Source organism: Pleurodeles waltl, chromosome 11 (assembly GCF_031143425.1).
Source record: "Pleurodeles waltl isolate 20211129_DDA chromosome 11, aPleWal1.hap1.20221129, whole genome shotgun sequence".
Classification (NCBI taxonomy): domain Eukaryota; kingdom Metazoa; phylum Chordata; class Amphibia; order Caudata; family Salamandridae; genus Pleurodeles; species Pleurodeles waltl.
The window spans coordinates 78,139,817-78,166,830 of NC_090450.1; the positions used below are offsets into that span (position 1 = coordinate 78,139,817).

A 27,014-nucleotide genomic window follows, 5' to 3' on the forward strand; every position below is an offset into this window, starting at 1 on the left:
GGAAATGTCAGTGCTCTTTAGTTTTTTTTTTGTTAGCATATGTTGAGATGTTATATCAAAAAATATAAGACACAAAGGAATAATCCTGCAAACGCAATTATTTAACACAGGTGTTACTTCTATATTAATATATTTTATCCTGTATTGGAGCCTACAAGGTACATTAGGCAATACACTACAGAATATCAGTAAAAAGAATTATCTGTCTTTCAATATTTAAACTAAATCAAGAAATATTTTAAAGAATATATATCACCTTCCATGAAAAACCTCATATCATTCTAAACCTATGTAGATAATTCCCAAACTATTATGATTAAAGCCTTTCTAGGTTTCTCTCACCACCCAAACTAAAAATCTCTTTTCATTTCAGAAAATATATTTTATTATTTTATATTACCGGAAAGGAAAACAAACAAAGAAGAGAATTGATAGGTAATAATACAGAATTACATACATAGGGGGTCATTCCGACCCTGGCGGTCAAAGGCCGCCAGGGCCGCGGATGACGGAAGTACCGGCAACATGCTGGCGGTGCTTCCCTGCCCATTCTGACCGCGGCAGTAAAGCCGCGGTCAGAAAACCGGGTCCGGCGGTTTCCCGCCGGATTTCCCCCGGCTGGGCAAATCCGCCATGGCGGCGCTGCAAGCAGCGCCACCATGGGGATTCTGACCCCCTTACCGCCAGCCTGTTTCTGGCGGTTTACACCGCCAGGAAGAGGCTGGCGGTAACGGGTGACTAGGGGCCCCCTAACAGGGCCCCAGCCTGCTTTTCACTGTCTGCCTAGCAGACAGTGAAAAGCGCGACGGGTGCAACTGCACCCATCGCACACCTGAAACACCGCCGGCTCCATTCGGAGCCGGCTTCAGTGTTGCAGGCCCCCTTCCCGCTGGGCCGGCGGGCGCTAACATTGTTAGCGCCCGCCGGCCCAGCGGGAAGGTCGGAATGGCTGCAGCGGTCTTTTGACCGCAGAGCGGGCAATTGGCGGTTCCCGCCAGGCGGGCGGCGACCGCCGCCCGCCGGGGTCAGAATGACCCCCATAATTTGCTTCTCTTAACCCACAATAGAATAATGAATAGGTGAGAACAAGGCACTATAAACATACATAGACAATACTTATAGGTTGGATAATTAAGTGCAAGGAAAAATTAGTGTAGAAAAGAATAAAAGAAATAAGGGAGAAAATGAGAAATAGAGTAAGATGTAGGCCTTGTCGCTGTGGGGAGTAGATAATTTGGTGTGTTGGAAGGGTTGAGGTTTGAACTATTGGTATTAGGAATAAAGCATCAAGAAAAAGATATTCATGGAGCTTTACTGGAAGCAAAAAAGTTATCCAAGGTGTCCCATATATTATGTGAGTGAGATTTCCATGGGGAGTGTTGGAGAGCAGTGTTGTCAGCGCTGCGTATTTGAGCTAACCAGTTCCGCCAAGATTTAAAATTGGTTTTGTGTGTGGCTTTCCAGTTTATGGTAACAGACTTGATTGCTGCAGTGAGCATAAGGTCAAAAAGGAGGTAATCTGATTCTGACTTGATATCGGTATCTAGGAAGCCAATAATTAAGTATTTAAAATTGTTTTTTGGATTAATATGGAACAGTTTGGAGATAAAAAAGGAAGACTTCAGACCAAACTGTTTGGACCTGTGTACAAAAAAAGAGCAGATGAGGAAGGTCTCCAATCTCTTTCTGGCAATTCCAACAAGTAGGAGTATCCGCTATGTGTACTGTGTGTAGGCAAGAAGGTGTCCAAAAAATATTATGTTGTGTCCAGAATTTGGTTTGCAAAAGAATAAGGGTGACCGGTGAGAGGGTTGGAGGGTGTACCTAGTTGTTTAGGGTAATAAATGCCCTTGTTTATCCACGATTGCCAATGGAGAGTCTGGCCTTTGTACTTGATATTTGGATTGTGCCAAAGGGAAGAGATATTACAGGATTTCAATTTAACTTGTAGTTTATTATTAATGGAGAGTAGTGCACGTTTAGTGTTTCTGAATATATATTTGGAGTATGGTATATGTTTGTCAGTTGAAGAAAGGAGAGTTGCTGGGTCTAAGTTTCCCAGCATTGCTTTTTGTACTCAAGTAATAGAGGAGTATAGTTTGAGAGTGGTGAGAGCCAGTACGGTCCTTGTTTGGCAAGAAATACTGACTGGTAGGATCTAAAGTTAGTTAAGTCCTCACAGAACTTTGGGGAGTTTTAGTTTGTGTAAGGCTATTCTGGGTTTCTCACCTTGCCATAAAAAGTTGTTGATTATTTTATCTATTTTGTGGTGGAAGTGATCAGTGAGATACAAGGGGAGCATACTTACTAAGTAACTCACTATGGGGGATATCATATTTTTTAATTGTTTCGACTCAATCCCACCAGGTGAGGAATTTTGGAGACCAACCCTCTAACAGCTGTTTGACTTTTTGAAGAGTTAGGTGTTCATTATGAAGTAGCTTGTCAATTAGATCCGAGCCAAACTCTAAACCTAAGTACTTTATATAATTTGGTTGCCAGATTAGTCCTGAATCCCCTAACAGAGCTTGGGGGCCTAATGGGTTTAGTGATTTCACTTCTCATTTATCTCTGTTTAATTTATAACCAGATACATGGGAGTATTGTTCGATTGTGTCTATTAGAGCCTGAATGGAGGGTCATCAGATAAGATTAATATGTCGTCAGAGTAGGCTAACAGTTTGATTTTTTTTATTATGGAAGTCTATACCTGATATCTTTGGGTTATTATTAATATCTGAGATTAGCGGTTCGAGGGCTAGCAGGAAGAGGGAGGGTGAGAGTGGGCACCCTTATCTCGTACCTTTTTCGAGATTAAAGGGCATAGAAACCATTCCGTTTATAGAGATAGCAGCCCTAGGGTTACTATATAGTGCCATGATCATTTTTATAAAAACATCTCCAAGGTTAAACTATTTGAGAGTTTGTTCTAGGAATGTCCAAGAGACTTTGTCAAAAGCTTTCTCTGCGTCCAAGGCTATGGCCATTGATGGTGAGGATAGGGTCTTGGCTCTCTCTATGGCATGGCAGAGAAGGCGTGTATTGTCGATGGCCATACTGTTTTTCAAGAACCCTACTTGTGAGTTGCTAATTAGCTGAGGTAGAAAGGGATTAAGTCTTTTGTCTAGAATTTTTGCATAAATTTTACAGTCAAGATTTATTAGGGAGATTGGTCTATAATTCTTTGGTAGTAAGGAGTCTTTACTTTCCTTGGGAATGACGAGAATATTTGCATCAGCAGAAGTGCCGGAAATTTTCCCAGAGGAGGCGTATGTGTTGAATAGTTTTAAGAGAGAGGGGTGGAGGGATTTTGTGAATGTTTTATAGAATTTGGCATTGAAGCCATCTGGTCCCAGAGCCTTATTGTCCTTTAGTGTGCTACTTGCTTCAGTGATTTCCTTTGTAGAGAATGGTTTGACTAGTGTCTTCTTATCATCATCAGATAGTTTACGTAGGTTTAGTTTATGTAAGTATTCCATACATGCGAGGTACGAGCTGAAATGTACAGAATGCTACTATGGGACCACAAACTTTACAATAACTGTATCAGGATGCCTCTTGGTTAAATTATACTCTGTGTGGGGCCAGCAAACATACAAACTATTCAATTGAATTGTGCGCTTTCACTCTGCCTGACTTTAAAATTGCACCCATGTTACAAAAAAGTGCCGGTTACTGTTTTTTTACACACTGCTACCCCAAACATGGGCGAATGGAGACACAAAGGATATCCTTACGAGCAGCTCAATCGTTCTTCATGCCCTCCATGGTGCCAATCTAACCCTGATAAATCTTAAAAAGGCACTGCACTGCGAAGCGCACGTGCCCTGTCCGTCGGATTAGACATATATAATATCTATGTTGTACACAGATAACAATCTAGTGGCCTACAACTGTGCCTAAAAGGACACTCACGTGATATATGGTAAACAACGGAACCTTTCCCTACGTATCGCATTATTCAAAATGGCTGAGAAGGACAACAAACCGCATGGTAAACGTTCCAAGGCAGAACCAACTTTTCCAGACTCGCAGATCAAAAGTAAGACTGACATTAACAGTATAATGGATATGATCCTGAAAAAACTACCTGATGTGCGTGACCTAGCCAAATCTACCAAAATAAACACTGACTCAATGCAACTTGAACTAACTGCCATCAGGGCAGATATTAACACTATCAACAATAAAGTATTTGAGGCAGAACAAAGGATCAGTGACCTGGAAGATGCTTAGCGGCATGCGTTATGACATACTATGATGATTGCTCCGTGTTGCCACGAGAGATGTCTGCTCTTCTTCTGTCGCCATCTCCATGGCACTGTTTCATGGCGATGGGGGGGGTGGGGGTGGGGGGGGGGGTGTAGGTAAAGGGGGGGGGGGGGTTGGTTCTATTTTTCCCTTTTTTATCTTTTTCGTCTTTTTTCTTCCTTCTCCCTTTTTTTTTTTCCTCTTTCCTCTTCTACTTCTCTTTTTAATGTAACTACCGAACAGTATAGGATTGATATAGAAGTATCAAAGAATCCATCTTATACGATCACAATTAACAAGGGCTCAGTTAATTTTTCACACAACAAATATATGGAACACTCAACTCAGGTATATGAACATTGTACATGCCTTTAGACTCCACCTGCATATCATGGTGACTCCACTCCCACGAAGCCTAACTCCCTTTAGAGGAGGTTCTCTACAACACACTACTACACACGCCTACCTCCTCCTATGATACAATGGCTAGTTCCCCTAACAAAGAAAGTATCAACATCATATCCTGGAATGTGAACGGCATGAATCATCCACTAAATGCAAGAAAATAATGAACCATCTATACAAATCCAAAGGCAATGATATCCTCCTTCAAGAAACAAGAATCACTGAATCAGAGGCACTCAAACTCAAAATCAATTGGGTTGTTGATATTCACTGTTCTGAGGCAACTCACAAGAAAAAAGGTGTGATCACACTGATCTCCAGAAGAGCCGTACTGAGTCCTACATCGCAGATACAGAAGGTAGATGGGTCATATCAACTCTAAGGAGTGATGAAACTAGAAATCATGTAGTTAATATATATGTCCCAAATAATGACGGCTGCGACTTCTGGAACATGATCTCAGAAAAATGTGATCAACTGCCAAATAATGATCTCATAATAGTTGCGGGCGACTTTAACCTTCCCCTAGATATCACAATAGACAGACAATTCAGCTGTAAAATTACCGCCCACCCAAAGCACATAAAATCCTAAAGGACATTTATTTGAAATACAATCTTAAAGACACATGGAGACCCCAGCGCCCTGATTTGAGGGACTACACCTTCTATTCTCACCCACACGATTCGTACATAAGAATAGACTATATCCTCATCTCGTTCTCCCATACTCACCTCATAAATCAAACAAATATTTCACCAATATTCATTTCTGACCACGCATGCATTAACACGCTAATAGATGAATCCAATCCCAGAAACCAAACTAAAAGATGGCGAGTCAACAATGTGATTTTAAAAGACAAAGAGAATATAAAACTAATTAAGTGGACCATTTTTGATTTTTGTACAAGTAATTCTGCCTCGGATGTCCATATTCAAACTTTCTGGGATGCTCTTAAGGCTGCCGTAAGTGGCACTTTGATAGAATTGAAAACTAGAATCAATAAAGCAAAGAACAAAGCCCTTTTGGAGGTAGAAAGTGAAATTGGCCTCTTAGAAGCCTCTCATATCAAAACACTAGATAAAAAGATCCTCAAAAAGCTCACCGCTAAGAAATATGAAAAACACTGAATACTCAGCGAACGTGCAGGCATGTGGATTAATAAATTTAAAGACCTTAAACTATGTGAATCCAACAAAGCAGGGAAAATGTTAGCTTCATATTTAAAACATAAACAAAACCAAAAGAATATATCTGCAATCATAGATAAGCAAAACTCAGTCCACACGAACCCGCAAAAAATCATAGACACTTTTAGACAATTTTATAAGGAGTACTAACATAAACTAAACCTACCCAAACAAAAAATCTCTAATCATGAAATGACCTCACAAGCATACTACATTCACACGTCATACATACTAAGCATTGTGTGTATGTGGTACTCAAGTGTTTTCATAGAAGGTGAAATACATTTTGAAAAGTATTTGTTGATTTGGTTTAAATTTTGAAAGACTAAATATATTGTTTTATACTATTCTGTAGTTTGTTTAATGTATCGTGGAGGTTCAAATACAGAATAAAAATATATTAATGTAGCAGTAACACCTGTGTTAAATAATTGAGTTTGCAGGATTTTTCCTTTTTGTTTTATGGTTTTCCCTGGTCTGCAACTCATATCTTACCTTCAGGGGTCCTCTACTCTCCTTGGATAACGAAAACTGTGTAACATTCCAAAAAAGGTTACCCCGCTACACATTAAAACCCAATATCATTTGAATTATTGTTATAAAAGTGAGGGATGAAGACGAGGCCTCAATACCAAAGATGTTGATGGCTTTGACACTCAATTATTTGGTCCATATAAAAGTATTGGGGGTAATATGGGTTAAAATATCTGCCACTATAAATACGATGCGTTTCTTGAAATGTCACACAAACCAATAATCTTATACTTTACCACCACACACAAAGCACAAGAACAGAGAAATACAAAGTGTTCACTCTGTTTATTTTTTGGGTTAACTGAAGCACAATAATACAATCTGTACAAACGATTCCTCTGTGGTCCAAAATGTCCAGCTAGCTTCACTTTCTGAGGTACATGATTCCACATGGAGGGCATTTTCACTTGTAAAAAATTCAAGAAGGAACTCATAATTCCTCAGAGGTTATTCTGTATCAGTAGCCTCCTCCACCAACTCAACTAGTGGAGCATGCCTGTTTGCCTGAAAGCCTTCTTTGTAGTGCACTTTCTTTATGATGCCTGCTTTTGGAGCCCGTATAGTATGCTGTGAAGAAAACATACCTGTGGTTAATCTTTTACTGCAATAATTATAAAGCCATTTCATCAAAGTATATGCATGTAGATGTAAATATTTATAAAAACACAAAATAAATCAAATTAAGCAATTCATCTATTTATAAAGAAATACAATGAGTATACATAATATTCTTGAGCTGTTGATGTACAGAGTGTACAGTTCAAAGCAAATCTAAATTTTACTCATATACATTAACCTCTTAACTAGTAACAGGATATGCAATAAATTCCATATATATCATGTTCTATTATACACAAATGCACTTTCACCTCATAACTAAGATTTACTAATAATATATTTTCATTATCATACACATTAGTGCTCATGAATAACGATTTTACGTGCACCATTTAATAAATTAGACAGAATACCACCCAACAAATAACAAGCTTGTGTTACAACCTTACAAATAACATTGCATTGAAAAGTTCATTATAACTGACACAAATGAGATGCACATTTATTTTTTTGCGGACGTTTCACAAAAGGTAAAATGAATTAATGCAATACCGCTTTTCATGAGCATCACTTGAATAATGACCGGACAGTGCTTCATGTTTCAAGTTGCTGTACTTACATTCACTTGCATGACAAGAAACATGATAATGATTAAAATTAAAATCAAACAGCGTACAGAGCCTCCATCTGGAATTGTATAATGTAACAAAACTATCGACGCATACATTCAAATTGTCCTTGACTTCAGGGGATGATGGTAAGCGAACTTGAGGATGCAGATTGACTAGAAACTAACTAGGTTTTATTTATTTGTTTGCCTGCTCAATCGCCTTGTATAGATATTTTTCATTAAAACTCAACATTTTGAATGGAACTAAAAGGGCCATCACGTTGTATCAAAACACTATCTACAAGGATGTGCAACTTCATTGCAGTTCTTGTCAAGGTAGATTATGCTTCTTCGAGGCATTTAGATATCAATTGTCAGGAAAATATGTTAAATGTTATTGTTTTGTTGATCCTTTGAAGCGAAATGGTAACACATGGTGCAGGCCATGAAATCCATGTCAAAGAAACTGGTATCAGTTACAATATTGCATTCAGATCTAATTTTTTACACAAATTGCCAAAATGGCAATGGTACCCATAAAGCCTAGAACACCTTACGTTTTGAACAACAGATGTCCGGTTAATTCGGGAAAAACTGACCCTTGAGTTTTTAAACCTCACAAAGTGTTATCTGCAAAATTATTTTCCATACCTTGTTGGCTAGAACAAACTTAATAAACATATTATATTGGTGACCCTGATGCCTAGAAACCTACGGAAATTCACGGCTAATAATTTGGGGATTTTTCACAATGTTTTCCAGTATTGGAAAAGGGAAAAACATTGTTAATTGCGGATTCCAGATAAATGTATAGTCGAAATTCCACAAGGGAAACACTCAGCAAGTGATCCACCTAGAGCTACACTACCAATTTCTGCAAAATTATGTAACTGGGATATCAGAGATCAATTTATTTACTTACTTTGTAGTGTGAATCGCCTTGAGATCATTTAGGAGTGCCTGACTGCATTGTATATGAACAAACAAGTAAAAACAAGTAAATAAAAGGTAAACACTCAAAAATGTTTTAGGCGATGTTTTCTTCGATTATTCAGGAAGAATTATGTGCATTTAATGTCATTCTTATGAATCGCATGGCCAATTGGCAGCGTTAGTTAGACCATACAGATCAACTCTCTCATGCTGCTCCCAGGTAAGCTGGTACTACAAATATGGGATAACACAGATTAAAGGAGAAAGGTGAATGAAGGCAATATGTTGTACTGTTTTTGTGTAACAATTTGGGACACAATCCCCAAAAAGTTGTACATCCAATAGTAAATAACATCTATAGCGTCTGTGATCAAGAACACCTTTTAAAAACTGTTAACAAACCTGGGTTAACAAAGTATTTTAAAGGTCACTCTTTTTCTTCAATTTTTGTTTGGTGGGAGCACCAATTAAGTTACAAAACATTTAACCTTGTAACATCTTTTAAACACTTGTGTATACAGTAAAGTGCCCAGCGTCTGGAAAGTGTTTTCACTAAGCAATGGACAAAATGACCAGGCCACTCTGTTACACAAATTTTTGGCTTTCATTTGTCAATTTGTTTTTGGTTCAGTTGCATTGCAGTATTTAGACTAATGCAACTGAAAACAAGTATTTTGTAAAAAGAAATCCCAGGACTGGAACAGTAGTGTCCCGGTGGCAAGGAGACAGCTCATAAGGCTAGTAATGATCCATTTTGGTATTAAATCCTCTGTCTACGAGACTCTGAAGCAAATAAGGAAAGGAAGTTACCACTCATAGAATTGAAGAGGGCATGAACATTTACGAATAAGAAGAAATACAAGTTACGTTCCCTGATTTGCAAGTGTGTAGCTGGCTACAAAACAGGTTTATAATTCTCGCTCAAACAGCAGTTCATAATGGGAAAGGATACTGTCTGTGCACATGCGTACCTGGTATCCTCTTTACAACTAAACCCTATGTAATCAGGTGAGGCCAAAAGAAAACTGAACCCTCACATACCATTTGCATCCAAGCTGATCATCACTCCCACACCACCTCCAGAATCACTGCACCCACATTCCATCTCTCTCAGATAGGATCAAATCACCACTAACCTCCTCTCTCACTTCCCTTCCTCTAAAACACCTGCTGAGTTTCATCGATACCCTTTCCTTTATATCTCCTCAAAACGACCCTATGGCCTACTTCACCTGTTCCCCCCCCCCCTCTCAATCACAGTCCCACACACCTTGCTGCAGAACCTGCCCTTATATATTGACTAACCAAGACTTGCTTTTCTGGACCACTAACTCAACTACTACCGAACGCTAGCTACACATACTCCTTCTCAACCCCAGTATTATAAAGAGCTTTCCAAATCCTACTACCTCAGCACATATGAGATCTACTTGGAGACCTTGCACTCAAAACTAGACATCATACTACAAAGGATAAGCTGGCTCTCTGTCTAACTGAGCAGTATTAAATTATCACTATCATCTTTCTTAAGTACCACTTACCCACTCACTATGTTTTTTTAAACATATCAGTATGATCACATCTCCACACCCAGGTTCAGCAAAAACCTCACGACCTAGGAGAACTGAATGCTAATGCATAGAGTTTGAGATCAAGGATATCCGTGTCCACTGCGAAGTAACACCCACAAACTGTCTCTACCACAACTCAAATCAAAAGTACCTACTATTTTGAGTAACAGGAAGTGTTCACTGAATCAAAACAATGAGAAGCAACTCAAACAGTGTTATTGAAATCCAGTCCACAACACCCATAAACAACTCTGTACAGTTATCTTTGAAGTGCCTCCTTCATAATTGCAGATACACTGCAAAAACAAGTTATATTTTTGTAATACAATCGTTAATAATTCAGGTGTTCCGTTGCTAATGGAGAGCTAGTTCAATGTCGCCCTGCAGCCAGTTTCAAACTGACTTCTTCCTCTTAAATACTTAATCATCCACCTTGATTGGGATGGAAAATGCAAGTGGTGGGATTCCAATTATACACAAAGCCTCTAATCAATGCAGAGATCTCAAAAGCAAGTTTATTGCCATTCCCATGTCTCTTGGATAAACTGAAACCAGCTGACTTAATTCCCACCATATTCTACCCTATGTATTTCCAGCCTACTCTTTATTTAACAGATCATTGACTTTTATAATGAAAAATAGTAGTTTTCATTCAATCACATTTTCTCAGTGACATCAATTTACATTGGATGGCACAAAATGACTCTACACTTCAGACTAATCTGTCTTCCTACTCAGTAATAACCCAACTCACCACACTGCTACATTTACCCACATAATGTGTGTAATACTTGACCAAATAATTGCCAGTAAATAAAATCCATCATCCCCATTCCAGTCAACTAATCAGATCACATCCCCATACCATTCTCCCTCACCAGGTCGTGATTAATAATTGTGGATCAGCAGAATAAACCTGAACAATGGGTAAGAGAATACAAAGATATCAAGCTTGAATCACTCTCTGATAGCTTATCTTCATACCTGCAAACCATCACAACAAGGTCAGGAATCACTAGAATAACTGATCTGTACACAAAAACATCAATACACTCACTGCTGAGTTTACATCCATGAAACTCAAAAAGGCAGAAATTCAAACCTTTATCACACTGATTCAACAAACAACTAAACTTGGATAGTAAAGCCCCCAGAATGACAGAACGATTATGGTGTTCCAATCCCTCCTTTGAGAACCTTGAAAAGCATTGCACTGAGGAGAAAGAAATGCAAGGCAAACGCCTTGTGCTTGCTCTGTTGGTGAAGGAAATAGCCACTGATGTTCAGATTATGGCAGAGGTGCTTCAAAAGTAAATTGATAGTTGTAGTTCATCTGCAAAGAGTGGGCAGGGATGTGGAATTCCTATCGCCCGACGCCCGGGACATCTTGTTTGGGGTCAAGGGCAACAAGATTTTATGTTTACTTTGTCCTTGGGACAAGCAGACCCAACCCTCTGCAGCACAAACCCTTTGGCTGCCTGTTTACAGAGAGTGGAACTCTCTGCAGTTGAGGTAATGTGTTTCCAAGAGATAATGCTGTTCGAACTTGTATTTATGGTTCATTATTTGAAAACCTTCATTATTAGGGTGAGTGCTGTAAATAAATGTTTTAATGTCACACTTCACTACTGACGTTGGTTCCAGTACAAAAAAAAAAAAAACGTGTATACACATGTTTGAAAAGTTTAGGCTATGAGGCTAAGTATAATGCTCCCAGAATGCTCTCTGATTATATGCAAATGAAGTGTCATTTAGTAAAATGTTTTGATGCATGCTAGTATTTCCCAAAAATATTTCTAATGGAAAATCAGTGTAACCATTTTCAACACGATTATGGGAAGCATGAAAATAAACAAACACTGACAAAGCCAACTGATCTGACATATTTGTATAAGTCTTTTAGTTTCATCAATGCGTGTCTTGTTTTGACATGGCTTTTGTAACACTTTATTGTTGTGGGAGCTACCAGGTCCTCAACATTGTAACAAACACTGGCAAAAACCCCCCAAAACTTTTTTTTAACTCTAAAAGCACATGTTGCCACCAGTGGCATAACAAAGGCCCTGCAGCCGCCCTCCAGGGGGCCCCTTCAGCACAGCACCTGCCCTGAGAGAGTCTGGAGAGGGGGCTCCTCCATGTTCTTTGCAAAGGGGCACCCTCCAGTTTCATTACGTCACTGATTGCCACTGTAGTTCCTGACACTGAACAAAACTACTTTGTGTGCCAATATGCTCCTTGTGGAAGAGAAGAATGCGATCACTCACAGTAAAGCCAGCCGAAAGAGAGAGAAATAGAAGTTTAATAAAAACAAAATGTCTTTGTTAACACCAAACCTAATTAGGGACCAAGACCCACATGTAGGTAGCTTTTTGCATGTTGCAAACAGCGACTTTCGCTGTTTGCGACGTGCAAAAAGCACATTGCGATGCACAAACCCAGTTTTGCGATTCGGTAACCTGGTTACCGAATCGCAAAACGGGTTTGTGACTCGCAATTAGGAAGGGGTGTTCCCTTCCTAATTTCGACTCGCAGTGCAATGTAGGATTGTTTTGCGAATGCGGGCGCAAACCAATCTCAGTTTGCACCCATTTCAAATGGGTGCTAACACTTTCACAAAAGGGAAGGGGTCCCTCTGGGACCCCTTCCCCATTGTGAATGTCACTGTAAACATTTTTTCAGAGCAGGCAGTGGTCCTGCAGACCACTGCCTGCTCTGAAAAAATGAAACGAAAACGTTTCATTTTTCGTTTTTGTAATGCATCTCGTTTTCCTTTAAGGAAAACGGGCAGCATTACAAAAAAAAAAAAAAAAAAAAAACTGCTTTATTGAAAAGCAGTCACAGACATGGTGGTCTGCTGTCTCCAGCAGGCCACCATCCCTGTGAGGCCGCCATTCGCAAGGGGGTCGCAAATTGCGACCCACCTCATGATTATTCATGAGGTGAACATTTGCGAAGCCCTTGCGAATCACAGATGGTGTCAGGGACACCATCCTACATTCGGATTTGCGACTCGCAATTTGCGGGTCACAAATCTGAACCTACCTACATGTGGCCCCAAATTCTTAAAGAAAGTCACAAAAGTGCACCCATGGTATAGTGTCATACCCCTATAAAATATTTGTGAACTGTATTTTAGCATGGGTAAATATGCATGTGTAGATTTGCTCATGTGAAAATCTATTGAGCATTTGCAAGTTCATTTTCCCTCCAGCCACTTTCTTCCCAACCCTGGAAGAAGCTCTAATTCTGCCATTGTCAGGAGTAAATGTCCAACCTTTCTTATTATGGGAAAATATTAGAGGGAAGCTGGTGAAAATCTTTAAAACATGCAGGTTAGTAGGTTTGCAGACTCAAAGGCATTCCAGCCCTGGAACTATTGCTTACTGCTTCCTCCAGCCCCAGTATGCAGATCTGCAGAAAGGTGGAAAAATAAGGAAATTGCCACAGTAGGGATTGAAACTGCTAGTATTCAAGCCCTACTATGGTAGTAGCCCTGGCATAATCAGAGAGGCTATTATCAGAGCTCTTACATAATAAGATTGCTGCTATAATTTGGCGCCACACTACATGGCACCAAAGGGACAAGTAGATCTTTTTACAGGACAAGTAGATTTGAGAAGCAACCTGTCCCGTGGACAGGTAGATATTTTAATAAATTCCACACCCCTGAGTGGGCACCACTGGGGCTGTTGGTATTTCTTGCACACACTAGTTTCTCTAACAACTTGATTGTATACAATTAAAACAATAAAGATAACACTAAAAATAATCAAGGCAACATTGGTTTATCAAATAGATGCTTGCACATTTCTTTTCCTAAAGATGTGTTTACTCATACAGTCTGGTTTACATGGAATTTAAAATCAACTCTTGATAATTGTTACTGTTTTAAAAGACATATCACTTTATCCTTTAATCATGTGCTGAAGCCAGTCCATGTAATGTCTTCCAAAAACATTCCCTAAAAGTTTAAAGTAACAGCTATGCATAATTTTAAACAGTGGTCCAAAGGGTTTCATAGCATAGTGTTCACGTCTCGCTGAGCTGGAGAATAAGGGACTTAAGAGAACCAAAATATCAAATTGGGACAAAAGAGTTACACACCCTAAGGGGGAAGAACAAGATCAGAAATTGAACAGGCACCAAAAACGTGTTGTTTGTGTTAATTTTGTTGGCACAATGGAAATATGCCTAAGGTGGGTTCTTCCCCAGGTACCAACTACACATGAGTGGATCAGATCAGTGAATAACTTATATCACTTAGAGCAAAACCAGAATGCAGGTTGTTATTTAAAACAACAAATCATGCAAGTTCTACAATGAAATACAGAAAATCCAAAACCAAAAGAAATTTATAACTATGAGGTGCAAGTGGCACACTAAACGTATGAACAACTGTACATTTCAATCTGTATTTCTGATGGGGAGTATTTAAAAGTATTTCCCAGATGAAGAAAAACTGAAATAAACATATGGAATTGCACAGTAAACTTAACCCTGCACCTACAGACTTTCAGCAAAGCTAACAACCCATACATGCAAAATTAAGAGAAACATGAAAACTACAAAAATCCAAATTTTCAAATTTTCTCTTGTACAGATTTTTTTTTTTTTTTATTTGGACAAAAATTGGAAAACCCAACATTTCATAGGCGTATGCCTGCATGTTTTTTCCAGCACGTTCATTATTCATACAGGTTTTTTTTTAATCATGTTCCCCCATGCAATTATGACAAAATATTCCTTGAATTAAAAGAGTTCCGAAAGCAAAGTAGGTTTATCTGAATCAAAGGAAATGTAGGTTTAATCTAGTGTGTGGCAAACACATGACTATTGGAAGCATTGCAGAGAAGGCGCCAGAACAAATTACGAAGGCATACCTTAGCTCTGACCTCTGAAGCATAGGTTTCATAACACATTCAAAATGCTCTAATTCAGGCAAAGCAAACAGTTCTGTGCCTGCAATGAAGTCAATGTAATCATACAATTCACCGAGTATGTGATCTGCACATCTTAAAATGCATCAGCATAAGCTCCCTGCATCCCTCTCTCACAGCTAAATGTACAAGGAAGAGGCATTTTGTGGAAAAGGTAGGACATTCTGGCCACTTCTTGCTTGTTCATAGTTTGCTTTGAATGATTTGCAACATTCACCATTCCTGTCACACTATTTCCCCTGAAATATACGCGTGTGCGTTAGCTTTCTAAAACATTTACTAGAAGAAATGTAAAAATAGGCGTGCACTCCATTCAATATATAAGTGACCTGAGCAAGAATAAATCAGTTCCTTGCTTTTCGAAATGCCCATTAAAAGTGCTTCTTTTTATTCCAAACTTTAAATAGTTCCACTCTTATTTTCAGCAAAACAGTCACATTGAACTAGAATAAGTCAGCCAACGTTGTTTGATCCACATACAAAACTTCTTCAGGGGAACTGAGTCATTTGTTGTAGTAAAGGACATAAGCTTGGGAGGAGATTCGTGTTGCCAATATTAATAAACGATCGAACTGGTTTGGAGCTCATAAAGCATTCACCTTATTAGAGGAGAACAGCAACAGATTACGGACACAAGGCTCTGATAAGCCCATGCAAAGTAAAAAGCATGTGTGCTTGGCATTTATTCCTAGACAAAAGCAATAGACAACATAAATATTTAAGAATTGTTTGCAAATTAATTTGACCCAGAACTATTTCACAATACTGAGCCAGGCACGTGACTTGTCATGTTAACTGCTACGTAGCTACAGTGCATTTCTTCCCCATAACCTTATTTTTTTAATTAAACTGCATGCAACACAAATGCTAAAATCACACTGCAGTGAGGAGAGGGCATTGGCATACCACAATGCAGTTCAGCATTAAAGCGTGACTCACCTCCATTTTCATAGCGATCATAACCATAAGGGGATCCCCGATCTGCACTCTATCGCCTTCTTTCACAAATACCTGGAGTTTAGGACGGATGAAAACATTGAAATTAACTTTCTGTTCAAAGCACACTTACAGAGCTGTGGCCCCTCTGGTAGCTCATCTCCTTGGTGACACAATCTGAATGCATCCTGATGATAACAGTCTACTCAAAGCGTGATTTCTATGTAGAATAGGAGAATCAGTCAAAAGAAAAAAATATTTTCTCTCTAGACCTTCAATGAGAATACATTTGAATTAACTATCGTAGGTGTGATGTCGCGCAGCAGGCGCGATCCGCAGTAAACACTCGGACACGGTGTTCAGTTAAGAACTCTTTATTTTATAACTCCTCAGTCCTATCTAAACTTTCCCGCATTCCCACTCCTATATAAACCTTCTCCCCATCATCTCGGTGCGACCCATCTCGCACCTCCGGCAAGGGGGGTTAATCTCACCCACCCCTTCCGCTTCCATCATAGTGGTGCTGGCCAGTTCCGGCCACAACACTACATCCCTCCCCAACGGGGGAAAGAGAGGAACAAATAAAACATGAGACGAACATAAAAGTGCCATTATCCGCATGGCTTGTGAATGACGACAAAAGTCTCCTTTTCTTTTGGACGTTCTCCTATTAAGGTCAGTCACACGCATAGTCTGCATATCGCCGAGAGGGGCCTGGGTTGTGCCTCAACATGTATCTCCCTTCTCTCGACCGGTCCGACACCTGGATCTTCTCTGCTCCCTGGTTGGGTGCTGTCGCTCCTGGTTCTGTGGTTGTTCTGCCATCGGGCGAACTGTGTGGTGTTCTGAGGCATTTTCCAGTTCTCCGCTTGTGGGTTCTAGGCATGCAGGTTCCACATCCGAGTCTGCTCTTTCGTCTGTGTTGCTCCCGTCATTTCCGCTGAGCGCCGTTTGGGGCAAACGTTTGAAAAGTGCCACGTTGCGGGTTACTGTCTCTGGCCCTCGCCGGGCTGTTACCATGGTGCCCTTCACGGCAGTTACAGTCCGCGGCCGTGTTTCGAAAGGTAGGCGGAACTTCCCTCCTGGGTGGCGGTCTTTTACCAGGACGGCATCGCCTATTTGCACGGTTATCTCTCAGGCTCTCCGCTTCTTGGACGCATGTGTATTAGTGCTGGTTCTCCTTACTGTTGACTTGTCAGGCGGTGGTGGTTGGTTTGCCCACGATGGGTGATGCGGGATAGTATCCGTCACTGTTCTCCCAAAACAGAGTTGACTGGGGGTGGCTCCGGTGGTGGCGTGAGGCGTGACCCTGTATTCTCTTAGGAAGGCGTATATCGCTCTTTTGGGGTGCTCCGCTTCTGCCACGGCGATGCGGATGACTTTGTTCAGGGTTTTGACGAATCTTTCCACCTCGCCATTTGATTGTGGCCACCGGGGTGTAATGCGCCGGTGTTTGGTGTTGGCTGATGCTAGGAAATCCGCCCACTCATGGCTGTTGAAAGGAGGGCCATTGTCTGTACGCACCTCTCCGAAGAACCTGTGAGTAGCCATCAGCTTTTCGAACTTGGGGATGACCGTGTGCGCGGATGTTGAGTGCACCACCTCGACTTCTGGATAGCGCGAGTAGTCGTCCACTACTATAATCATGTGTGAGCCGTCGGGGAGGCTCCCAAAGTCTGTGCTTACTCTTTGCCACAGTGCTGATGGTCTTTGCTCCGTGATAACCGGTGTCGGGGGGTCTGGGTTGCCACTGGCTTGGCAGACGAGACACCTTTTGACTGTGTCTTCCACAAGCTTGTCCAAACCTGGGAAGCACACCTTGTTCCTGAGGCAGGCCTTTGTTTTGACGATGCCTTGGTGTGCTCCGTGTGCAAGGGATACTGTTCTGGCCGTCAGGCTGGATGGAATCACCAGGCGGAACCCCCTCAGCAGGCAGCCTTCTTCGCTCGTCGAGAGCTCCTGGCGTATGTTGAATAGTGCGTGTAAGCAAGCTTGGGCTTCTTGTGTACGGAAAGAGTCTGGGCGTTGGAGGGGCCTCCAGTCTCCAGTCCGGGTGGCTGCTATGGCAATTTGTAAACATTCGTCCAGGGAGGTTGCGGTTATAACTTCACTGAGTGGTATGGGCAGGGGTCATGCGTGCTCTATCACCAGCCTCACATATTCTTCAGTCTCCTGGGCTTCTTCCACTTCTTGAGGTGTGGCTTGGTGAGCGTGTCGGGACAGGAAGTCTGCCGGGTTCTTCGTGCCCGGTTGATATTCAAGTGTGAAGTCATATTCTTGGAGCTGTAGTATCCATTTTTCAATCCTCAGCGGTGGTTTGGAGGATAACCCTTTGAAAAGGGGTAGTAGGGGCTTGTGGTCGGTAACCACCGAGAATGTCTTGCCATATAGATAGAGAGGGAAGTGGCGGCACCCCCAATGGATGGCGATGGCTTCCCGTTCGATCTGCGAATACCGCTGCTCCGTTGGTGTGAGTGTGCGGCTGGCAAAAGCGATGGGGGCCCACTCTCCGCAGTCTTGTTTTTGTGGCAACACTGCTCCTAGGCCCATGGGGCTAGCGTCGACTACCAGCTGTGAGTGGCGTTGGGGGGTCGAAAAATGCCAAGGTGGTGTCAGCGGAAAGTGCTCTTTTGGTGGGTTGGAAGGCATCTTCTTGCTCCTTACCCCATTCCCATTGGTGGTTTGCTTGTGTGAGCTGTCGTAGGGGTCCTGTGATGTCTGTGAGGTTTCTCATGAACCGCCCACAGTACGTTACCATGCCCAAAAAACTCCGGACTCCTGACACTGATGTGGATGCTGGGGAATCCTGGATATCTTTAACTTTTAGGGGATCTGGTCCGACTCCGTTTTTTGAGAATCGATATCCGAAAAAACTGATTTCTTGCTTCAAAAACTCACATTTATCCTGGTGGAGCGTAAGTCCCCTTTTCTGTAGTCTGGCAAACACAGCTCGCAACCTCTTCAGGTGCGTTTCAACGGTGGGGGCATGGACCAGGATGTCATTGCTCATGTTGAGGACTCCCGGGAGTCCTTGCAGGACTTCTTTGATAACGTGTTGGAAGACTTCGGCTGCGCTAGAGATGCCAAAATTGAGTCTCTTGTATCTCCACAGACCATTGTGGGTGGAGAAGGTGGTTATAGGCCGTGATTTGGGGTGCAGCATGATCTGGTGGTATCCTGATCGGAGGTCCATTTTAGAGAACCAATATGATCCTGTTAGCTCACTGAAGATATCATCTATTGTTGGGTTCAGATGTCTTTCCCTTTTGATTGCCAAGTTCGGCATGCGCATGTCGACGCATATCCTGACAGCATCCGGTTGTTTGGGTTTTCTTGCGACCACGATGGGGGATACCCACGGTGTTGGGCCTGAGACTTTCTCAATGATTCCTGCTTGTTCTAGGAGTTTGAATTCGTGTTCAACTTTGGGGTGCAGGTGGAATGCTACCCGGCAATGTCTGAGCGCCGTGGGGGTGACTGACTCATCGATGTGGAGGCGGAGTGGGGGTCCTTTTAGGCAGCCGATTCCTTCAAACAGTGTTTTGAATTCCTGCGTTAGGTCATTGAGTGTATTCACATGTACGCTAAATGCAAAGTGTACCAGGTCGAGGTCTTGGGCCGTTTGGCAGCCAAGTAGGAACCCTGCGCTGTCTTTGGAGACGTATACTTTCGTGGCTATTCCAGTGGTATCATGGGAGATTTCTGTTGTGAATGCCCCTGCTATCTCTAGGGGTCGGCTGTTCCCAAACGCAAAAACCTGTATGTTTGTGTGTCGGAGTGCTGGCAGTGGTTTGGATAGTTTGTTGTATATGTCCATGGCCATTAGGTTTATGGATGCACCCGTTTCCACTAGTGCTGGGATTGGAGAGCCTTGGACCTTAACTTGGCACGTGGGTAGGCATCGTCCCCCAACGGCGTGTATTACATGGACCTACTGTGCTGAATGCAGTATTTCGATGAGCGCCCTTGTCCCACAAAGAAACTCCGGTGATCCTAATATTGCAAAGGCAGTATTTTCTCCCCTCAGGACAGGCCTCCGTCGAGGTCTCTTCGTCCTGAGAGGGAAAATGACAAACAAGGTTCTTGTGTCCTGCTTTGGGCTTCACTGGACAGGTGGGTATGCAAATCACCATTCTCCCGGCAGCCGGGAAAACAAGGAAGGAAGCTGGTGCCTTCTCGGCAGGCGGGGTGACCTCTCCCGGTCCCCCCCCACGTCTCGTACTCTGGGAAGGCTGCCCCCCTCTTATGGAGACACAGCCGTCCTCCAGGCAGCGTGACAGCTCGCTCTTCCTGCCGCGACACGCTCAGAGTGCAGAACGGGCGACGGCAGTGATCCTGCTGAGGAAGTTGCCTCCCTGTACCCCCGGGGCACTTAAGACAGCATGCGTCCGAGAAGAGGTTGCCAGCGGGCTCCTCTGCTTCTAGACACAGCCCATTGCTCAACACGCGTTTTCACGGTCGGATGCAGCGCTCCTCACGTGCTGCACCGCTCAATAATAATGAGGTGCCCTTCTTGCACCATGTAATGAAATCAGGTTGAGGAGAAACACTCTTTATGCACTTAACCAAAGAATGTAGCACTTACCTCACGCTAGCGAGCAGTAAAAGGGGGGCAGGGGGCACACCAACCAGCCCTTGCAGACAGCTGTGGGGGCACAAAGAGGCAGGGCCCAGGCAAGCAGGGCAGCACAAGGGTACAAAAGAAAGCAATGGCAGTCCCTCTAGTGACCTAGCAGGTCACAGGTCAGTCCCACAGCAGAGCAGTCTCAAGGCAGTCCCTCGCGAGTCCCTCCAGCAGCATTTAGTGCCCCGTCCACCAGTGTTTTGTCTTCTCTCTCACGTATGGAACAACCCCTATACTTATACTCAGTTTGCTCACCTTCTAGAAGTGGGGAGAAGGTTCCAACCAGTTCCACGAATTCCCCTTCTCCTCCACCTGGCTCCACACATCAGTAGGGGTAAACAAGCCTCTTGTGACAGGGCAGGACACAGCCTAATCAAATGTAAGTGTGCCCCACCTCTACCTCAACCAGCCCAGGAAGACCACTCAGTATGCAGATGTACTCCTAATACAACGCCACCCTCCCTGTGTGATGGCTGTCTGGAAAGTATGCACAAATCCCAGCTGTCACTCTACCTCGGACGTGGATCGGAATCAAGCTGCAAAAGCACCAGATGTATAAGCACAGAGAAATGCCCACTTCCTTAAAGTGGCAGTTCTACAATGGTAAAAAATCCACCTACACCAGAGGTCTTCAAACTTTTTGATGCCGGGACCCCCTCTTAAAAAACTTTAGGTGTAAGGACCCCCTCCTGATAAAAATTTCTAGAACCTCGTACTCCTCATAATCAACAATAATAAACATCCCCATTTCGCACAGCAAATCATTTTTACTGTGAGGAAATAATATTAAACAGTGTTTAGCAAATCAAAGATCGGTGAGTGTGGGGGCATGGTCAAGGGTGTGGCTAAAAACAAAGGTCCTCATTTATTAGGAATTGACATGGGGCAGAGCTGCAAGTCTTCTTGCTACACTTCCACACTCTCAATACAAAAGGGCAGGAATGGACCGTATTTATGAAATACAGTACATTTCTGTCCTTTCCCCCTGCGCTGGCGCACAATTGCTGCCTAGTGCCAACATAGGCAGGATTGTATTTGTGCAGGAAGGGGCACCTTCCTGCACAAAAACAATCCAGGAAGGCATTGTACCTCTTTCTACATGTGTGGCAGATAGCAGCACACATGGAAAGAGAACAAAACAAGGAGAAATTAAAACATTTCTCCTCATTATGCCTGCTCTGGGGAGGCGTAAGGTTTTGGCACTGCTCCAGTTTACGTGATTTTGTAAATCTGGGGCAGTGTCAAAATCCATCTGTGTTGCATAGGAACACCCACCACTACGCCCGTGGAACGCCTCCTTGACGCAAAGTAAGGCAATGCAGCGACTTGCACTGCCTTGCCTTACTCCATATCAACAAGGCCATTCAATCCGCTCAGGGTGGCTTTGAGTCAGCTCATAGGTACGATTGAGAGGCTTGTGATGCTGGAGCATCAAAAAAAGTGATGCTCCAGCAGCGCAAGCCTCTCATAAATAAACCCAAAATATTCTCTACATTTTTTAAAGTCTTTTACCGCCAGGTAGCTACATATAAAATAATAGCCAGCTGAAATGAAAAATAAATAAAATAAAGTTGTTACTCATTGGGAAATGCACTGTAGTGCATTATGAAACCTCTATTAGTTAATGCACTGCAGAGGTCTGTGTTTAACCGGAGAGCAACAGAACTAAATCTTTGTTAGTACAGTTGAGAATAGTTACTTGTGTATTTTTAGTGCCATGAGGTCACAGCCTGTGATAGAAAGCACTGTGAATATATAAAAAGGCATTATTTTATACTTGCATTGCACACAGTATAATATAGGCCACTACAAAAAGGTTTATTATAAAAAGGTGCTTCCAAAATGTGAATTTAAGTAATATCAGAGCATATGCAATACCTTTTTAGGGTCGAGCCTGCATTGCATGCGCTCGCGCATGCGTATTGCAGCGAGACTCTTTTGTATTTAGAAAAGGGCTAGGAGCACTGTCAACTTCACGTCAGTGTTTTTTATTGGTTCGTGGGCTTCCCTAATAAAATCTGCTTGCTTTCATTAGTCGAAGGCACCCATATGTCATGCCTTTTCCGGTGGCAAGCCCTCCTCGAGCGCAGCGACCAAGTACAGAAAACATGCGAGGCTCGCTGTTTTCCATCGGACTCGTGGACTTTTTTAAATCTAATTTACAAGCGCGATCTCGCTTGGCAGAAGTCGAGCGCTTTACACACTCGATTTCACTTTTTCAGGTTATGTACATAAATGCACTTTTGCCCGATAGGTGAAAAGTCGGGTTAAGAGTTTACAACGCGATCAGCTCTAACATGAGCAAACGCGAGACCCGTTGCATTGTAAATGCTTGTTTTTAATAGCTGTCCCTTCAACACATCCAGGTGAAGTGAGCACTGTTGAAATACAATTACAATTAAAAGCATGCACTTCACAGTTCAGTTGTTAACTCTTCGCACTACCCCTCAAAAAAAAAAAATGTTTGTCCTCACAAAGCTTTGATCATTTAAAGCTGCTCCCATGCACCCTTTACATATGCAGATCAGCTCGTAGAGCACATTTGCTTTTCATTCAGGAAGCAGAAGCCCCGGGCTGAGAGTCTCCTTAGCTGTCTGTGGGGCTTTCACAGCACAGGAGACTCAAATTAAAGTTCAGCTGAGGCATTTTAAGGATCAGCTGGGGGAATGTGCGACCCCCTTTCCAGGTCTCCACGGCCCCCCTGGGGGTCCCGACCCCCAGATTGAAGACCTCTGACCTACACCAATAAGCAGCATTTCTCACTTCCCTTCCAACCATACCAAACATGCCCACACACCCCTCACAGATCAAAAAATACCACTTAGCCATGTGAAAGGGCATTTCCAATGCACTCCTATGAGATAGGCAGTACTCACACCAGTGGGAAACCAAATAGGCTGTTTGTCACTACTAGGACAGGCCACACAACAAGGCACATGTCCTACCTCTTATGTACACAGCACCCTGCCCATAGGGCTGCATAGGGCCTACCTTAGAGGTGACATATGTAGTAAAAGGAGAGTTCCAGGCCTAGCAAGTAAAATAAGATGCCAGGTTCATGTGGCAGTCAACTGCACATTCAGGCCCTGTGGCAGCAGGCTTGAGACAGGTTTTATAGGCTACTTCTATGGGTGGTACAAGCTGCGCTGCAGGCCCACTAGTAGCATTTAAATACAGACCCAGGGTATAAGGGATACAATATACAAGGGACTTACAGGTAAATGAAGTAAGCCAATCAGGTGTAAGCCAATCATACCAAATATAGAAGGGAGAGCACATGCACTTTAGCACTGATCAACAGTGATAAAGTGCCCAGAGTCCTATAGCCAACAAAAAGAGGTCAGAGAAATAGGAAGAGAAAGGCAAAAGGTTTGGGGATGATCCTGCAAAAAGGGCAGGTCCAACATCCATGATGTACTTTGAATACTTTGGAGTAACTTTGTTCATGGAAAGAAATGGAATATAGTTTCCTGGTGGATAATAGAGTTTCGATTTCTAGCCATACATGGCTATATTACTCTCCTGAATCAATCAGTGGATACCATGCTTGAAGACGAAGGCTGTCTGGTATGTATTAAAGTTCGGCAGATTTACTCCGCCTAGAGGTTTGGGTAGCCTCAGGTTTTTAAAGGAAAGGGCTGGGTTTTTTCCCTTGCCATAGAAATTTATTTATGAGACCATCTGTTCTCCCAAAAACTCAGAGTGTGAGGGGTAGCATGCTGATTAGTAATTTATTATGGGTGCACTCATCATCTTAACTTTTTCTATCTTTCCGCGCCAAGTTAGGAATTTAGGAGACCAGCCATCCAGAAGATCTGTAATTTTCTTGAGAGGTAACACCTTATTATGCCTGAGTGAATCAATAACATTATTGGAGAAGTCTAGGCTGGTGTGGTTGCCAGGCTAGTCCCGTCTCTCCTCAAAATTCCTTGGCGTCTATGTTGTTCAGGGGATGACCTCAGATTTATCTCTGTTAATAGTGTATCCTGAGTTTTTGGAAAATTCAATGGATATCATTGAGGGATGGCTTGGCCTGCCTCTCCCTTAACAATCAAAATATTTTCAGTGTATGCTGCTGTTTTCAGTATCAGGGTTTCAAATCTAATTCCTGTGATGGCCTCATTGTTCCCAATTTTGTATAATAACGGTTCAAGGGCTAGAAAGAACAGAAAAGGGGATACAGGCAACCTTGGAGGGTGCCTTGTTTCAGGGGAAAGGCTTCAGATAGGAAACCACCTCCTTGAACAATGGCACTGGGACCAGAGTATAGAGCCATAACCATTCGTATAAAGGAGGCGCCAAGGTTGAATTTAGGTAGCACTGCTTTAAGGTATCTCAGATTACTTTGTCAACCGCTTTTTTCTCAGTTTAATGTAATCGTAATCGCTGGTGTAGTTAGAGTCTGAGCCTTATCAATTACATGACAATGTAGTCTGGTGTTATCACTGCAGAGGTGATTTATTTTTTAAAAAGCCCACTTGGGAAGGGTGAATTAGCTTAGGCATGTAGTGTTGGATTCTGATTGTTGTTTTGCATACATTTTACAATCAACTTTGATCAGGGATATTGGTCTGTAATTTTTAGTCAGCATTTGGTCTTTGTCTTCTTTGGGCATGACCGTGATTATGGCTTCAGTGGAAGTGCTTGGTGATCGCACCAGAGTCTGTAAATTGAGTTTATAGTTGTAGCGCAGGGTGGGGGTGTTTTAATTTAGTAGTTCTCCGTACGTTTTATAACATAGGGTTGGAGAAGCTGTTTGTGACAGGGGCTTTGCAGGATTCAATGACCTCAACAATTTATTAAATGTTGAGAGGGAAATTGATTATGTGCTCCTCTTCTTCATTAAGTGAGGGAAGGGATAATTTGTTCTAGAACTTTTCACATTTGTTCTGTTATTTCTTTGTCTGGGGAATAAAGGGCCTGATTGTATTCTTTCAAAGTGTCTGCAATCTTTGTAGGATTGTTTTAGATTGGATTGCTCTTGTCCTTTACCGCAGTGATACAATTCTTGTATTGCTTGTATTTTAGATAAGACGCAAGCATCTTTCCTGTTTTATTGGCCAAATCCCTGCTTGTGTACTTAAGATTTGATTATATTCATATTTTTAGTGGTGAGGGGAACAGTGGAGGGAGTTGCCTTTGGAAAGAATATGGCAATGTTCTAGAGTTTTAATCTCCCTCCCTAGAGTTTGTGATTTTGAGTTAGTTTATTTGTTAATTTTCGACCTGATTTGTATGAGGGTGCCTCTAATCGTGGCTTTGATTGCAGGCCTCAAAAAATCTACTCAACCACTCGCTATGGTGATATTTCATCAGTTCGAGCTGCGTTTAGTCAATCCTAGAGGACGTATGTGTGGGGGTTTGGGTTTCTTTTTCTGTGGGGTGCTGTAGTCTCCATGTGTCCTTTAGATTCAAATTTTCACAGAGTTGTTTCAGGAGTGTGATTTAGGGAGATGGTAGCAACTAATGGAGTCCCTGTCGACAGTAGGGTCCAATGGGAGGTTAAAATCGCCTGCCAGGAAGAGGAGTGATCCACTAAGAATGGCCAGGAGGTTTTGTGTGAGTGTGGTCCCACATGTTTGGTCACCCACCATTAGGTGCATAAATGATGGCTACAGAGAAATCTACTCCATGTTTGGAAACCACTACTAAGAGTCTGATTTGGATGACAGCATATTGATTTTGGATGCATGAGAGATTTAAGTTACAACCCCATTTTGGGGGATTTTTTTTTTTTTTTTACCAATAGCAGGGAAGCAAGCAATTTCAGCAAAACCTTACGTCAAAGAGAAAGGGCTATGTCTTGATTGAGTTTGCATTTCTGTAATTGAACAATGTCAGCCTGTAGTTTACAACCATAATCTAGGATTTTTTTCCTCTTGACCTATGGTACTGGCCCTTCATGGTTAGTGATAGTACCATTAAGGATGTAGAATTATTCATCATGGTGTACAGGGAACATCCAGTGAGATGATAAGATGTGGATGGGCCAGGGCTGCTGTGAGGAACAAAATAGTGGCTTCTTAATATTTGGATGTGTAGTTGCATTGTTGGTGCAGTCAATAAAGGTCTTAGTTCCAGACGGTATACATAAACATAGTTTGTCTGTAGTAGCAAAATAATAGTTACAGTAAAGCATGTAAATAAACTAAAAAATACTTCTGAAAATCAAAATCCTGGGGAACTCTCAATCAGTTCCACGTCCTCTTTGCCCACCCCACCAGAAAATGTGACAATCAGGGGAAGTTGTAGCTGGTGCCAAGTGTAAGGTGGGTGATATTTGCCACTGTATGAAAAACACTATCCACAAGGGAAGGTCATATACACATAGGATAGATTATTGGCAGTGGAAAGGCGGTAGTACCAACATCAGGAAGTATCAAGGGGGCATTAGTGATTCACATTAGGTGTTAAACATATACAAGTTGGATTGTTTCTAGGATGGGCATTGGCCGGGTACTG

At 42.3% G+C, this 27,014-nt stretch overlaps 1 protein-coding gene across 2 annotated transcripts in view; it reads right to left on the reverse strand.

The window, feature by feature from the left end:
* Nucleotides 1–6,653: 6,653 nt before the first annotated feature.
* MCCC1 (methylcrotonyl-CoA carboxylase subunit 1) overlaps nt 6,654–27,014 on the reverse strand; it is a 127,776-nt gene continuing 107,415 nt past the window's right edge. For both annotated transcript variants that reach the window (XM_069213104.1, XM_069213103.1), the window contains 2 exons: nt 15,932–16,003; nt 6,654–6,950 (listed from right to left, as the gene is read on the reverse strand). In XM_069213104.1, the coding sequence (XP_069069205.1) occupies nt 6,831–6,950; nt 15,932–16,003 (192 nt within the window). In that variant the 3' untranslated portion in view covers nt 6,654–6,830. The remainder of the gene's footprint in view (nt 6,951–15,931; nt 16,004–27,014) is intronic.